The 16,158-nt window shown below is 36.1% G+C and overlaps 1 protein-coding gene across 2 annotated transcripts in view; it reads left to right on the top strand.

The window, feature by feature from the left end:
* The window catches only part of ORC5 (origin recognition complex subunit 5), an 82,576-nt gene that overhangs the window by 17,705 nt on the left and 48,713 nt on the right, over positions 1-16,158 (top strand). For both annotated transcript variants that reach the window (XM_055283530.2, XM_063642094.1), the window contains exons 6-8: positions 1,776-1,906; positions 5,996-6,044; positions 6,134-6,224. In XM_055283530.2, coding sequence (XP_055139505.1) covers positions 1,776-1,906; positions 5,996-6,044; positions 6,134-6,224 — 271 coding nt within the window. The remainder of the gene's footprint in view (positions 1-1,775; positions 1,907-5,995; positions 6,045-6,133; positions 6,225-16,158) is intronic.

The following is a 16,158-nucleotide window of genomic DNA, read 5'->3' as shown; positions in this document are numbered from 1 at the left end:
TTTTTTACCCTCAGTTTCAAAATTTTGATTACTTTTTCGGAAGTATTTTTACTCAAAACACTTCTGACACCAACTGTGTGGGGTATTTTTGTTCACCCAACAAAAAATTCTTCAGTTCTCTAGATATCAAGTGGGTATCCCAAAATTCAGTTCACTTCTGACACTAACTACCAGAAGTTAGTGCAGACCTCACAAGTTAAGGGCTTAGTCCTACAAGAATATTAGCACTTCAGGCACCAGTCTAAGTCCCAGGTTTCTACCTGTACTCCGGAAAACTGGCTATGAATTGTTTCACATGACCCCCTCCTCAGGTTTGATAATTTGCTAGAATAGCTCACAGAACTTAAGAAAACACTGTACTTACTCCATTTATCATAAAGGATACAAATGAACAGCCAGATGAACAGGTACACAGGACAAGGACCAGTGGGGTCCCAAGCCCAGGAGCTTCTGTCCCTGTGGGGCTGGAGTGTGCTACCCTCTCAGCATGTGGATATATTTACTATCCTGGAAACTCTCAGAACCTCATCATTTAGGATTTTTTATGGAGGTGCCATTATATAGCCATGATTTGATTAAATCATTGGTCATTGGTCATGGATTCAGTCTTTAGCCCTTCTCCTTTTCCCAAGGACAGGAGGTGGAGCCTTGATATGGTTTGGCTTTGTGTCCCCACCCAGATCTCATCTTGAATTATAATCCCATAATCCCCACATGTCATGAAGGGACCTGGTGGAAGGTAATTGAATCATGGGTGCGATTCCCCCGTGCTGTTCTCAAGATACTGAGTTCTCATGAGAGCTGTTGGTTTTATAAGTGTCTGGCATTTCCCCTGCTGGCACTCATTCTCTCTCCTTCTGCCCTGTTAAGAGTGCCTTCCACCATGATTGTAAGTTTCCTGAGGCCTCCCCAGCCATGCAGAACTGTGAGTCAATTAAACCTCTTTTCTTGATAAATTACCCAGTCATGGGTATTTCTTCATAGCAGTGTATGTGAGAATACAGGCCTCTAATCAGTTGGTTGGTTCCTCTGACAACCAGTCCCCATCCTGAAGCTATCTAGGGGCCCGCTGTATTAGTCCATTCTCACACTGCTATAAACATACCTGAGACTGGGTAATTTATAAATTTATAAAGAAAAGAGGTTTAATAGACTCACAGTCTGTGGGCTGTACAGGCTCCTGCTTCTGGGAAGGCCTCGGGAAACTTGGAATCATGGTGGAAGGTGAAGGGGAAGCAAACACATCTTCACATGGCCAGCAGGAGAGAGAGCATGAATGGGGAAGTGCTACACACTTTGAAACAACCAGATCTCATGAGAACTCTATCACAAGAACAGCAAGGGGGAAGTCTGCCCCATGATTCAATCACCTCCCACGAGGCCCCTCCTCCACTGAAAATTTCAAATGAGTTATGGGTGGGGACACAGAGCCAAACCATATCACCCATCAAGAAACACCTCATTAGTATAAATTGTGGTATGTTTTAAAAGGACTTATTATGAGTAACAAAAGGTACTCCTCTTATCCTTCTCATTCAGGAAATTATGAGGGTTTTTAGAAGCTCTGTGCCAGGAACTGCAGTGAAGATCAAATACATATTTTTTATTATATCACAAATCACACTTTTGTATTCTAATCTTGTAATAGTTTTATTATTCCTTAATTATTGCTGGGTCTGGGTGTTTTTTTTTTAATACCTTTGTTATAAAATGCTTGAAGATATGATTAGGGTACTATGTTAATCATTATAAGTTATTTTGTGTCCTGTGAACAGGCAACCTTCAAAAGATCCTGTCCCATGATCATCCTCCAGAGTATTCAGCTGATTTCTATGCTGCCTACATTAACATTCTTCTTGGAGTTTTCTACACTGTTTGTCGAGATTTGAAAGAGCTCAGACATCTGGTAAATGAACATTTTGCTTGAATATATATATGTGTGTGTGTGTGTATACATATATGTGTATATATGTCTCTTAATGTTTTCCATGTAGAAATGATATGAGATAGGTTAGAAACTTAAATTTTATTCTGGGAATTTGCATATGGCCTCTTGAGGCTAACATACCATAAGAAGGTAGATGTCTGTGGGTTAGTACAAACTTTGATTGTTTGATCTGATCAGAAAAATGTCATTCTCAGATCTTCTCATTCTTCCTTGTTTTTTCTCTAATTGCAGAAAATGCAGAACTCCATTAAAATCAAAATGAGGAATAACAGAAAAGAGATGTAAAAACTTGAGCAGTTTTACAACTCTGTTAATATGTTGTAACAGATTTTGTTCAAGTTTTATGTATGCAGTGATTGAGGTCTAGAATTTAGATGGATTTGAGTATGGTCAGAAGCTTTCACTGCAGGTCTTTCATTAACCATTGACCCTGAGCTAGTAATCTTTGTATAGATGGTTCTTTTTAATTTTTCTTTTTAACAATTAGAATAGCTGTTTATATTTCATAGACAGTTTGGAAAATGTTGATGTTTAATTTTTCTTTGATGTTTTTTGTTTTAATTGTAGGGATGGGAAAGGAAGGAGACAAGAATTTCTGATTTCCCTTTTAGAAATCTTCAATTAATAATTAAGATCTTATCTCCATTTAACAGAAAATAGTAATATATCTGAGGCTGGAAAACAGTCACTTTCAAAGTAACAGATTCTATGTCTCTTAGCACATTTTCTTCACTTTGTTCTTTTTATGTTTTTGCCCTGAAAAGTATTACTTAGATTCAGTGTGTGTTTGAGACAGAACATAGAAGGCAATCATTTAAAATTATGCTCACATTTAGTATGTTTTTGAAAGTTTCACATTTCAGGGCTCCTCTGATTTACATGTAGATTTCAGAAATCTTCTCAGCTGGGAAAAAAACAAAACAGTTTTTCCAGTTCAAGCTTATCACTAACATTCCTCTAGAAGTTGGATGTCTTGGGATCCCTGGCTTCTGAGGGAAATGATAACACAAGAGACTTATAGAGAGGAGAGGGTCAGGAAAACGCACCTGAGAGAGATGGACTTAGGAACAAATAATCCTCCTCTGTCTTTCCTGGAAAGTAACTTGCAGTTACCACTCTTTAGCACTCGAATCCTGTGGGAATCTGTGCTGGCAGCCATTTCAAAGTAGATTATAAAGTACAAGAAGGAAAAATTTAGGGAAAATATTTATGGGAAAATAAAATGTAAAGAGAGAAATATATTTTTAAATATGGTATTTTTAAAAGTTCTTTGGGTTTCACTGAGAAATGATTTTATTTAGGGTGAGGTTACAGCTTTTTTAAAAATAATATTCATAAATGTGTAGTATGGTTTAAGTCTTATACTACTATTGGTAATAATAAATAGAGAAAAGGATCCTTAAACATTAGAGAAAAATAGCACAATGCTCTTAGTTTTCTCTATATATGGAACATAGAAGAATAAAGATATCCAGTTTCCTTTTTTCTTCAGATAGTGTTTGTGTTTGTTTCAAAGTTTGTAAGTGGCATATTTCTTGAAAGTTTATTAAATCACCTGAAAAATATTCTTTTCAGGGATCTTTTCTGGAAAGATGCTTTATGAATTGATATTTCTGTATTTTTCAGAGGCTAGTTCTATAGGTAGCTTAAGATAGGAGAAAATAAAGTACTACTTTGATATTCATTTAGGTTTGTTTTCTCTGACAAACCTTATGATACCTTATGATACTGCCTTTTTAACTGTTATTCATAAATTATTAAACATATTTTAGTGTTTCAGCCAAAAAGAAAATCAATACAGTTGTCCCTTGGTATACTTGGGGGATTGGTTCCAGGACCAGTCCCATATATATCAAAATCCTAGCACACTCAAACCCTGCGATCAACTCTGCAGAACCTGAGTGTAAAAAAGTTAGCCCTCCATACACATAGGTTTTGTATTCCCTGAAGACTATGTTTTTGATCTGTGTTAGTGATCTGTGTTTGGTTGGAAAAAAAAAATCTGTGAACAAGTGGACCCTCACAGTTCAAACCTATGTCGTTCAAAAGTTAGTTGTTTATTTTGAGTAGCCAAATTTTGTACCAGTTGCTGTTAACATTATGACACTTTAGTGTTATTACACCATGCTTAGATCTGAAAATCTAAAATTAAGGTAAGAAAGTTTGGCTGAAGCAAATAATTTCTTCTTGATTCTTCTCTACACTTAATATTAGTAGAATTTGGAAGATTTTTCTACTTTAAATCATTGTTTTTTATGAAGTAGGATAGGAAGAAATTATTTTAATAATTTGGTTCTTAGTTTTCTGTTATCTAGTTATATGTTATATAGTTACACGTTTATATATATATATCTTTTTCTATGCCTTATTGAATTATTTCGATATGAAATACTTGGGAACAAACTAATATATATATATATTTTTTTTAAAATAAATGGAAGCAGTATGTTTTTAACCAGTTTGCTTAAACTACTGTTCAGTAGAATTCCAGTGTTGATTCATGGAAAACTACTAAGTAATTATAATTAGTTAATTAGTACTCCTCAAACTTTAGAATACACAGAGTTTCTAGAGAGATCGTTAAACATAGATTCCTGGGTCTCATCCTCAGAGATTCTGATTTGGTATGCCTGAGATGGTGCCAAGAACTTGCATTTATAACAATCTCAGGTAGTGCTGCCAATCCAAATACTTTTGAGTCATACGAAACTCAGTGATGTTTAATTTATGAGAATGTTCAGACCTTAGAAAACAACAGTTAATTATTTGGGCTTGAGGTTTTTCATTATATGTTTTATGGTTCTATGTGACATAAATATAACCTAAAAGTACAGATTATGCTTTGTTACTGTAGGGAAGTTCGCATTTTTACCCTGCAGTTTTGATAATTTGAATCTATAAAGCAAACTAATAATAGATTAACAGGAAAAAAAGGCATACAAATTTATTTTTTAATTTAATTTTAAATTTAATTTTATATTAAGTTCCAGGATACATGTGCAGGGCGTGCAGGTTTGTTACATAGGTAAAATGTGTGCCATGGTGGTTTGCTGCACCTATCAACCCCTCACCTAGGTATTAAGCCCTGCATGCATTAGCTATTGCATACAAATTTATTAATATGCATATGGGCACAGGAGCCTTACACAAAATATGAGACTCAAAAGGTGGGGGGCAGAAAGGGGGGCCAGCTGGTTCAAATTTTTATACCATCCTGAGGTTACAGAAAGAAAATGGGCTTGGAGCATGGCATAACAGGTTATTGGAGGGAGAGGAGGAAAGACATGGTTAGGGAAGGCAGTCTTGTTGTGCAAATGAAACCTCATAGGTAGCAACCTTCAGAAAGAATAGATGGTAGCCTGTGCTAAGTTTCTCTGTCACACCTTCAAAGGTGTCAGACCCTCAAGTCTCTTTCTTGAGAGTTAATCTTTCCTAGATCCAAGGTGGGGGATGATCAGAGAAAGCCTGTTTGCATCTGCTGTTTTCTTATTTCCTCTACAGATGCAAATCTCCCTCCCAAAAAACATCTTTTCAGGGCTATTCTTGTGCTTGCAGCCCTTCTGTTTAGCCATATCAAAATATACCAAAGAAGTATATTTTTGGTGAGATGCTCCATTCTCTTAATTTTGTATACAGAGGCTAATGTATTAGGCAGAATTTAGCCAGTTAAAGAATATTTTACGTTGTGCTGTCATTATTAGTATTTTTGCTGTTTTGTTATTATAGTAATAAGCTACAATTACATTTTTTTTAGAAAGAAGCAGGGTCTTGCCATGTTGTCCAGGCTGGAGTGCAGTGGCTGTTACAGGTGCAGTCACAGCACACTACAGGCTTGATCTCCTGGGCTCAAGCGATGCCCCTGCCTCAGCCTCCTGAGTAGCTGGGATTACAGGCGCATGCCACTGCGTATAATTACATTTGACTTGAGCAAATGTGTTTAAGTAAAATTTCCTGAATTGTAATACACATTTTACTTGAAAAGTAAATTTCTAATTGTGATGGATCAGTGCTTTTTTTCTTCTCTTTTTTTTTTTTCTTTACTTACAGGCAGTACTTAATTTTCCTAAATATTGTGAACCTGTGGTTAAAGGAGAAGGTAACTGTGTAATTTTACTCATTAATATTTATTTTGAGAAAGGTTTTTACAAGATATAAATTACTGAAATTTTCTTCCCTTTGGGGTAGCAAGTGAACGTGATACTCGCAAACTGTGGAGAAATATTGAACCTCATTTGAAGAAAGCTATGCAGACTGTTTATCTCAGGGAAATATCAAGGTAATTTTCTATTCAGTATGCATACTATTTTTTATATCTTTATTCGGGATATATACTCTCTCAACTTAAATAACAGAGAGAGTGACTCTAAAAGAAAATGATATCTGTTTGAGAATTGGCATTGCAGTGGGAAAGCACAAGCTGTAGTAAACTCTGCATCTTCAGGGAGGTAAAGGAAGATAAGGTTTTTAAAGGAAGAATGAAGAGAATTACATAATTGTTTTGAGATAATTATTCTTCGCTACAAGGGTCAATTACAAGGATGGTACCAGTTCAGAGCTGGATAGGCATTTGTCGGGCAGATGTCCTTATGGAGGTATTTTTTGTGGAAGATTGCATTAGCTTTTATACAAGGTTATGTTTTTTTTTGTCTTTTGTAATAGTTCTTTTTATCAAACATTATGCATGAGAACGCTTCCTTCATGGCCTTTCTTGGCTCTGTTTGTCAGGATTTTTAACACATGTGACTCCATTTTGATTCTGACAACTTTTACTTTTTCCCCTTTTAATCAAGATTTTTCTCCAAAAGCATTGCTGATCAGTCATCCTGTAGTTAGATTTTTATTGTCCCTTGGTGCCAGCATGGAGCTGTCCTGGGTTGTTGTCTGGTCACATGTTGAAGGGAGTGAATGGTGGCTAGGAGTCAGTGTCAGAACCCTTTTAGCCACAAGGGAGGTTTGAAGGGAGTGGCTAAGTCTACCTAGAGTCAGTTGTTAAGTTCAATTTTGTCTGTTCCATAGGTGTTGGCTATCATTGCAAAGTGCTTGGGCCAGCATTGTTCTATTAGGAGTTGTACTTCTGCAGAAATTGTTTTTTGAGATGGAGTTTCGCTCTTGTTGCCCAGGCTGGAGTGCAATGGCGCAATCTTGGCACACTGCAACCTCTGCCTCCTGGGTTCAAGCGATTCTCCTGCCTCAGCCTCTTGAGTAGCTGAGATTACAGGCGTGCACCACCATGCCCAACTAATTTTTGTATTTTTAGTAGAGACAGGGTTTCACCATGTTAGCCAGGCTGGTCTCGAACTCCTGACCTCAGGTGATCCACCTGCCTCAGCCTCCCAAAGTGCTGGGATTACAGGTGTGAGCCACTGCACCCAGCCACTGCAGAAATTTGACAGGCAACAAGTACAAAGTTTACAAAGGAAACTACAAAGTAAAATGTGTAGTAATATGACAATCCTAGTTTGTATAGTGCCTTTGAACTGTGAACCTCCACTTAAAGGGAACTACAGAATAAGTCAAATGACCACAGGGAGTTAGATGAGACTTCTAACCATGTGGCCTATTTTCTTATTTGGTATATATAAATTTCCAGAGGAATTTATTCAGGTACAGCTTGTGGTATTAGCAGTAACACAGACATTTCCTTATGTAACCAATCAGTTTATTATCTAGTATCACATGACTGAGTTGGAAAAAAGCAGAGTGAGCAACAATTGTATTAGGGATGTTGCCAAAGTTGCCCACTAGATGGACTAAAGAATCTTTTAGGTCAGGTTCAGTCAACTTACCAGCAGAAGCTACTAATTGTGAAATTTCAATTATACCATTATCCTATCAAGTGAAAATGGTAGGCTTTAAGAGGAGTAAGAGTCTCATTACGATGTGGAGTCTTGTTCTAGTATCTTCGAAAAAACTGTTTCCATCATGAAACTGTCAACTTCTTATGCTGCTTTGCAGTTCGACTGTCTCTGGTTATGGCATTTAGTGGTTTGTTGACCCTTCTGTGTGGTCCACACATCAGGTACAAGGTGTGTTCCTTAAAATTCATCTAGCTTCAATGTATAAGCCTTCAGGAACAGAGTAGTCTCCCTTTTTAATAATTTTATAGAAGAAAGTTGGATTGGGGGAACTTAGAAGAATTTAGAATCCAGTCTAGGCTACAGGTTGATTATAAAAATTCAAATACAATGCATAAAGCTACAAATTAATAACAGGTGCATTATAGCTTTTTTTTAAGAAACATAACTTTATCTCTCTATGTTGATCACATAGGTTTTAAAACCTCTTGAGTCTAGGAAGTCAAACCAAGGCCGATTTAAGATCTTATTTAATATCTACAATCTTGAGGTTCCTGGGCCTGCCAGGAAGTGGCATTTTTTACTCACTCACTGTAAGGCTGGGAATCCTTGAAACCAGGCAATTCTGTGCACATTTTCTTTTTTTTTTTGAGATGGAGTCTCACTCTGTCACCCAGGCTGGAGTGCAGTGGCGCGATATTGGCTCACTGCAGGCTCCTCCTCCCAGGTTCACACCATTCTCCTGCCTCAGCCTCCCGAGTAGCTGGGACTACAGGCACCCGCTACCATGCCCAGCTAATTTTTTTTTTTTGTATTTTTAGTAGAGACGGGGTTTCACCGTGTTAGTCAGGATGGTCTCGATCTCCTGACCTCGTGATCTGTCCGCCTTGGCCTCCCAAAGTGCTGGGATTACAGGCGTGAGCCACCGCGCCTGGCCTCTGTGCACATTTTCTAATATGATATGACAGTCAAAGTCTTGGTAATATAACCAGTGTTTCCAATTATATCCTGTTATAAAGAAAGAGCAAATTCTTATTGAACTTAGTAAATAAACATATTTTCAAGGAGAAAAAAAATACCCATGAATAGTTTTTGAATTTTAGAGGAATGAAATGGAGAGAAAAAGCAGATGCTTCACCTTGGTTCACAAAATATACTTTACTAAATTGCTAATTAGCAGTTTCATAAAACTATAAACTATGGGTAGATTAAGAGCAAATTTTCTCAAATCTGGAAAACAACAAACAAAAAACTAATAATGTTTCAAATAAAAATCATAAAAACATCCTCATCAGTTATTCAGTCTCATGTAATTAATTTTTGTTCTGTTTGATCTTGATTAGCAGTTTTATAAGTCCATCATTTCTTCATTAGAGTTCCGATAGATTTTTATTTAGTCCATTGATCTTTAAGTTACTAGAAACTTGTATTTAAGAGTACTTGTTAGAATCTTTTTTATGAATCTGATTGCAAATGCTTCTAGATAAAAATCAGAACAATAACTGTAGGATGACAGAGACTTAGAATAGCCATGGATAAAAATTTGATGACAGTTTACCATAATCAGAAATTGACAAGGAAATTTGATTATTTTTGTGGCATACATATAATGACCACAATTATGACTTGATGATATATTAGATCTCTAAGTTTTACATAATTTTAGAACACTGATATTAAACACATACCTATAAATATAACTGAAAGAAGATCCAGTATTACTTATCATTTGGCAATGCTTCTTAGACAATTTACAAAATAAAGTTAATCATTTAATATCTTTACAAATGTGAGAAATATGTCCTTTGAGGCTTTCCAGGGGCCTAGCTGGAAAATCCAAAAGTTAGTTCTAGGTCAAAAATACTTAATTTAGAGTTTTGATATTGGGGAGGTCTATCAAAGAAGCGAAAAGGTTTAAAACACCTGGTCAAAACAGGATTACAGGTCACTGTGAATGATAATCATTCATTTAACCAGAACGATAATCAAAGGACTTCAAATGCAATATAGAAAGTTACCTGGATTTAAAAAACGTTAACCCTTTCAAAGCTATTTTCCTAAGTAATAAAAAATAAAAAACTAGTAAGAACAACATAGGAAGTTATCTTGATAAAATGCAAAATATTTGTTTCTTGGGCCAGTTACCAAAAAAGTAGAGAAAAACCTCTCGCAGTATGATTGCTTCTCCTTATGGAAAGCCCATTTAGATAACCTGGAAGTTGAACCCAGTGAAAACAGTACTTGAATTTAATCAGGCAGGAAGAATGTGTGGTCAAGGTTGTGAGAACACACCGTGAGTGTAAACAAGAAAACTAGTACCTTGAGCAGGGAAGTACATGGCTTTTAGTAACAGCATGGGAACTTTCCTGGTTACATGGAATAATTCAGACCCATGAAGAAAAGCCAAGTGTACAGAATCAAGTTATACTGGAGGAAAACATTGCTTTCGTAGGCCATCAAGACAAACATTTTAAAGTTAGACTTTAACAGCAGAGTTATAATCAGAGGAAAAAAAGTTACAGGAGCTGATGAAAAAGTTAAAGGAGACAGTTATCACCTCAGTCAAGATTAAAGGTTTACTTTCTCAAGGGGAGAAAGAGTTGAAAGCAGTGATGTATGAATGCAGTAAGATGCAGCAAACATTAAACTTCTGAGATATAAATCTGAGAAGCTTTAAGAGGAAAACTCTACTTCAAGAAATGAAATTACCATCCTAAGTGAAGAAGACAGCTTTACTAACATGAAACTGGAAAATTAAATGAAGACTGTGAAACAGAAAACAAAACAACAACAAAAAAAAACCCTGCAGTTTAGAAGATGGCTATTAAAGAAGCAGATTTCAGAATTCAAAGTGAAAACCTCTTCTAATTTTTACTGAGAGCAGATCAATACTTAGGGGGAAAAAAAACCTTTTTTCTAATGTAGTGGACCAAATTTTTAGTTTTATATTGTGGATCGAGGGATATATTTATGTCAAAGTTTAATCTTTGGAAAGACTTACAAATAATTCCCTTCTAATTACAGCTAGCTTGATCATACACAAATTTAATAAATCTACCCTTCACAAACCTTGTAATGATTTACATAAACCATCAATGACATGCTTAGCTCTTTAGTTATTTTCTTATACTTTTTAATAACTACATTTAGGACAAAATATTTACCACACAAAATTATTTCTCAAATTTATCCTTTTTTTTTGACTGGGTGTGATGCTTCATACTTATAATTCCAGCACTTTGGGAGGCCAAAGCAGGACAATTGCTTGAGCATGGGAGTTCAAGACCAGCTTGGACAACATGGTGAGACCCTGTCTCTTAAAAACAAAACAAAACAAAAAAAACAAATTCACTTTTCTTTTTAAACTTCTTTTACCAAAAATACATCTTTAAACCCTTAACTTTATATGTCTGTGTCTCCTACTTACTGGTTCCTTTCTATCATGTTTCTGTTTTCTTAAATTTACTTTCTAAAATAACCTTAAATAACCTTCAGAATTTAGACAAAATCATTCTTTTTTCTCAATAAAGAACACTGGTTTTTTTTTTTTTTTTGGCTTTTTAAGAATTCTCATTAAAAATCCATCTTATGTTTTAGAATACGCTTTGTGTACGGAATTATATATGTTAATTAGAATGGTTAAGGTAACTTTTAGTAACCTAATTAATAAATGGTGCTAGGGAAACTGGCTAGCTGTATGCAGAAAACAGAAACTGGACCCCTTCATACACCTTATGCAAAAATTAAGATGAAGTAAAGACTTAAATGTAAAACCCAAAACCGTAAAAACCCTAGAAGAAAACCTAGGCAATACCATTCAGGACATAGGCATGGGCAAAGACTTCATGACTAAAACACCAAAAGCAATTGCAACAAAAGCCAAAATTGACAAATAGGATCTAATCAAACTAAAGAGCTTCTACACAGCAAAGGAAACTATCATCAGAATGAACAAGCAACCTACAGAACGAGAGAAAATTTTTGCAAGCTACCCATCTGGCAAAGGGCTAATATCCGGAATCCACAAGGAACTTTAACAAACTTACAAGAAAAAAAAACCCCATCAAAAAGTGGGCAAAGGATATGAACAGACACTTCTCAAAAGAAGGCATTTATGCGGCCAACAAACATATGAAAAAAGCTCATCAGCACTGGTAATTAGAGAAATGAAAATCAAAACCGTAATGAGATACCATCTCACGCCAGTTAGGATGGCTATTGTTAAAAAGTCAGGAACCAACAGATGCTGATGAGGCTGTGGAGAAGTGGGAATGCTTTTACACTGTTGGTGGGAGTGTAAATCAGTTCAACCATTGTGAAAGACAGTGTGGTGATTCCTCAAGGGTCTAGAACCAGAAATACCATTTGACCCAGCAATCCCATTACTGGGTACATACCCAAAGGATTATAAATCATTGTACTATAAAGACACATGCACACATATGTTTATTGCAGCACTATTCACAATAGCAAAGACTTGGAACCAACCCAAATGCCCATCAATGATAGACTGGATAAAGAAAATGTGGCACATATATGCCATGGAATACTATGCAGCCATAAAAAGGATGAGTTCATGTCCTTTGCAGGGACATAGGTGAAGCTGGAAGCCATCATTCTCAGCAAACTAACATAGGAACAGAAAACCAAACACTGCATGTTCTCGCTTATAAGTGAGTTAAACAATGAAGAACACATGGACACATGGAGGGGAACATCACACACAGGGGCCTTTTGCGGGATGGAGGGCAAGGGGAGGGAGAGCATTAGGACAAATACCTAATGCGTGCAGGGCTTAAAACCAAGATGATGGGGCGAAAGGTACAGCAGATCACCATGGCACATGTATACCTATGTAACAAACCTGCATGTTCTGCACATGTATCCTAGAACTTAAAGTAAAATTAAAAAAAAAAATAATTCTCATTAAAAACACATCTTATTTTTTGGGGTATACTTTGTGTACAGAATTATATATGTTAATTAGAAAAGGTTACTTTTAGTAACCTCAATTTCTAGTAAAAACCTAGGAAGCAAGAAATTTTGTCACATACCAGTTTTTTATAGATAAGAGCAATTTTATAATTTTATAAATATGTTTATAACCTAACTTTTATGTGTAGTGATAATCTCAAATATAGTCTTTTTATAGACTTTAAGAAGCCAAGAACAAACTTATGTTTAGTAATTTATATTTCAGTATTTTTTCTTGTTTGGAAGTGATTCAGACATTTAATATTTAATTCAACTATTTATAAATGTTTATGCCACCTACATTCATCTTACTTATTTTTAACAATTATAAGTAGATTTCTTATGAAAACTGAGGCATTAGGCAAGGCTAGTCATTCGTTCAAGCTATTTCCATGTTAATCATTTTTATAGCCTGTGAATATCAGGTGTTCACCTAAGTGAGCACCTTAAAGTTGTGGGTATTTTGCTGATTGCTTTGGAGATACAGCTGTTTTTATTAAACCAACAATATTAAATTAGTCTTATTTATCAAAGAGTTACACAAAGATTGTTCTGTTTTTAGGCTGAGTTTATAGTTTTGTACTTCTGTGTCAAACCATTATACCTTATTAAAACCTCTTGTCTAGTAGAGACAAATATAAAACTACCCGGCCCATAAATCCCGGCAAAAATTTATGCTGACAATTCTGAAGACATTTCTATTTTTATTTTATCAACAAGTTTAAAACCAGCTTGCTTTTTTTTGTATTTAAAAAAGTATTGAACTACTGTACACAAAAAATAAAATCCTAAGCACCCCAACCAACTAAATGGACTCCTGGGCGAAGGGGACCCCACAGAAACCTGAAAAACTGTATTCCTGGCCATGAGGGAAAGGGAGGCTAGAGACGTCCATTATAGCCCCTCCCTTTTAGAGCTTAGGCACAACTGACCATCATTAACATTAAAGCAGAGAGATCATAAGACTGACAAAACAGACTCTTTGTGCCAATAAGAAACCAAATTCCAACTGGACTCTGATATAGAATCACATGACAGATAGCAGACACTGAAGGAAATCAAAGTATTTTACCCCAAAATATTTCTTTGACGTATTTTGAAATGGCCCTGTAAAGCCTTTTTAATGTATCCAGGCTTTCCCTTTCTATGCCTTTCCCAGATAACTAGCTTATTTATTAAAGGTTCATTTAAGTCACATGTCATTTGGTTTAATTACTGTATATTTTAACAGTTTTTATTATTATTTAAGCCAATCTGAATAGAATTCCCTAAGGGATTTCTGGACAACTCTGCCAAATTTTACCGTGTAGACACAACATACAACACAAAACATGTATATATGTATAAACACAAACACATATACACACCAGTTTATAAAAAGATAGTTGGATCCAAACTATGTTTCTGATAAAATTGGGACCTGTTCTCATGACTACACTTTATTTGTCCCAGTAGGCAATCTTATGAAGACTGTGTACCAACATTTTGGATAAAGCAGTTTCCATAGCAGTTTGATTTTTAAAAACACTTCTTTTTATCCTTTTTTCAGTTTCAAATAAGTTTAGTGTTACGCATTCCAATGTTTATATTTTTTAAATAAGACTAGCTGACTTATATAAGAAAAAAATCTCCAAGTATCCTAGAATTAGTAAGAAATCTGTCTTTTGTTTATTGGTCTAATTTACTTGACTAGTCAGTGCGAATGGGGAAGCGTTTTAGCAGGGTCGTTTTGGTTTGTTTGTTTCAGCTTTTTCTAGTCCCTGCATGGCAGACAAAGCCATTTTTATGCCAGACAGAGAAATGTTATATTATTGCTCTGAGCTCGAGATTTTGACCTCTTTGATCTGAGAGCCTCTTATAAACATTTATCTCTTCTTTTCTTTTAGAACATCAACTCTTTAATTAACTGTTCCATCACTCAAAGCAATTGTTAGTAAGGCAAACCTAAATTTACATTTCCAGAAAATGTCTAGGTTGTCAGTTGCCATAGAGCTGATGTAATTTGTGAAAAAGTAATTTGAAAGGACTCTAAAACTTTTTCCACCTTTGTTTCTATCTTGGCTGGAATGCCATAGCAGCAAGTTTATCTCAATACCAGCAGAAAAAGTTATTAGATTCAAAGTAGGCAGGAAAAAAATAGAGAGGTAGAGAAATTAGAATGCTCTACATATTTTAATTCTTTAGTTGGTTGCAGTTTTTTAATGGCCATTGTGCTCCAAATTTTCCTTGATGTCATTTTGTTAACAGCGGCAAATCCGTTTGGGCCGGCAGCAACCTCAATTCTTTTCTTCCCAGAAGAAGGAATCCTACCAAGGAAGCACAAGGCAGAAGGAGAGACTGAGGCAAGTTTTAGAGCAGGAGTGACAGTTTATTATATAGCTTTAGAACAGGAACAAAAGGAAGGAAATTACACTTGGAGGAAGGCCAAGCAGGCGACTTGAAAGATAAGTGCCCCATTGACCTTTGACTTAGAGTTTTATATTTGGCTTACTTCTGGGTTCCTGTAACCCTCCTCTGATTCTTCCCTTGTGGTAGGCTGTCCATGTGCGCAGTAGCCTGCTAGCCCATGGGAGGTGAGCATGTGCAGTGTGTTTACTGGCCTTGTACACATGCTCACTGGAGGTAGTCTTCCCTTACCAGTGGAATGTACCTGGAAGGTCATATACTAGTTAAATGCCTCTCTTTTGCCTCTTACTGCACATGCCTGAGCTTACCTACCCAACTCCTGAGATCTTACTGGAAAGCCGCTGATCACCAGTTTCAGGTGTTTCTATCTATTGGGAGACTGCCGTTGCATGATGCCAGCTATGACCAATTATTGGAGATACAGTGTGACAATAGCCTGCCCATCACCCTAGGGTCGCCTGACATTCCTGGTGGAGTAGGGGGAGCCTTCTCCTGTCCTGCTTATGTCTGACTAGCTACCTTCTGTAACAGTTTGCCCATCAGTTAAAAAATGTGCCCAAGAATAGTCCATAATATAGCTGGCTGGAATCTCCAAAGGCAGATTGTTTTGGCATGCCTTTAGAATTTGAGGATCCCATTTTGTTTCTTATTAATCACTCAAGAACAAAGAAAATCCTATAAATCTTGTCAGGGAATATTAGGCATTTGGACCAGTGTTTTAGGTGGTGGGGACCATCGTAGTGGCTTTTGATTAGCCAGCCTGTGCCCACCATTTAGAATGTTTATTTTTGCTTCTTGTAGATTATTAGAAATAAGCAAGGGAAAAGAGCTAAATTATTTACAGATGTGTGTTACCAAACCAAAATGAAACCAAGATAAGAGTATTCACAAAAATTTTAAACCCAGGTATGCAGATTAAACAAAATACTAAATTAGGCATGCAGAACCAGAAGTGAATTCACCAGAAAAGACATACCTCACAGAACACAAATTTTGTAGTAACCAGAGTATTCAAACCAGAAGGACACTTGTCCT

This window comes from Symphalangus syndactylus, chromosome 6 (assembly GCF_028878055.3).
Source record: "Symphalangus syndactylus isolate Jambi chromosome 6, NHGRI_mSymSyn1-v2.1_pri, whole genome shotgun sequence".
In the NCBI taxonomy this organism is placed as follows: Eukaryota; Metazoa; Chordata; class Mammalia; order Primates; family Hylobatidae; genus Symphalangus; species Symphalangus syndactylus.
The sequence above is the reverse complement of the archived record's forward strand: the minus strand, read 5'-3'. Positions and strand labels throughout refer to the sequence as shown.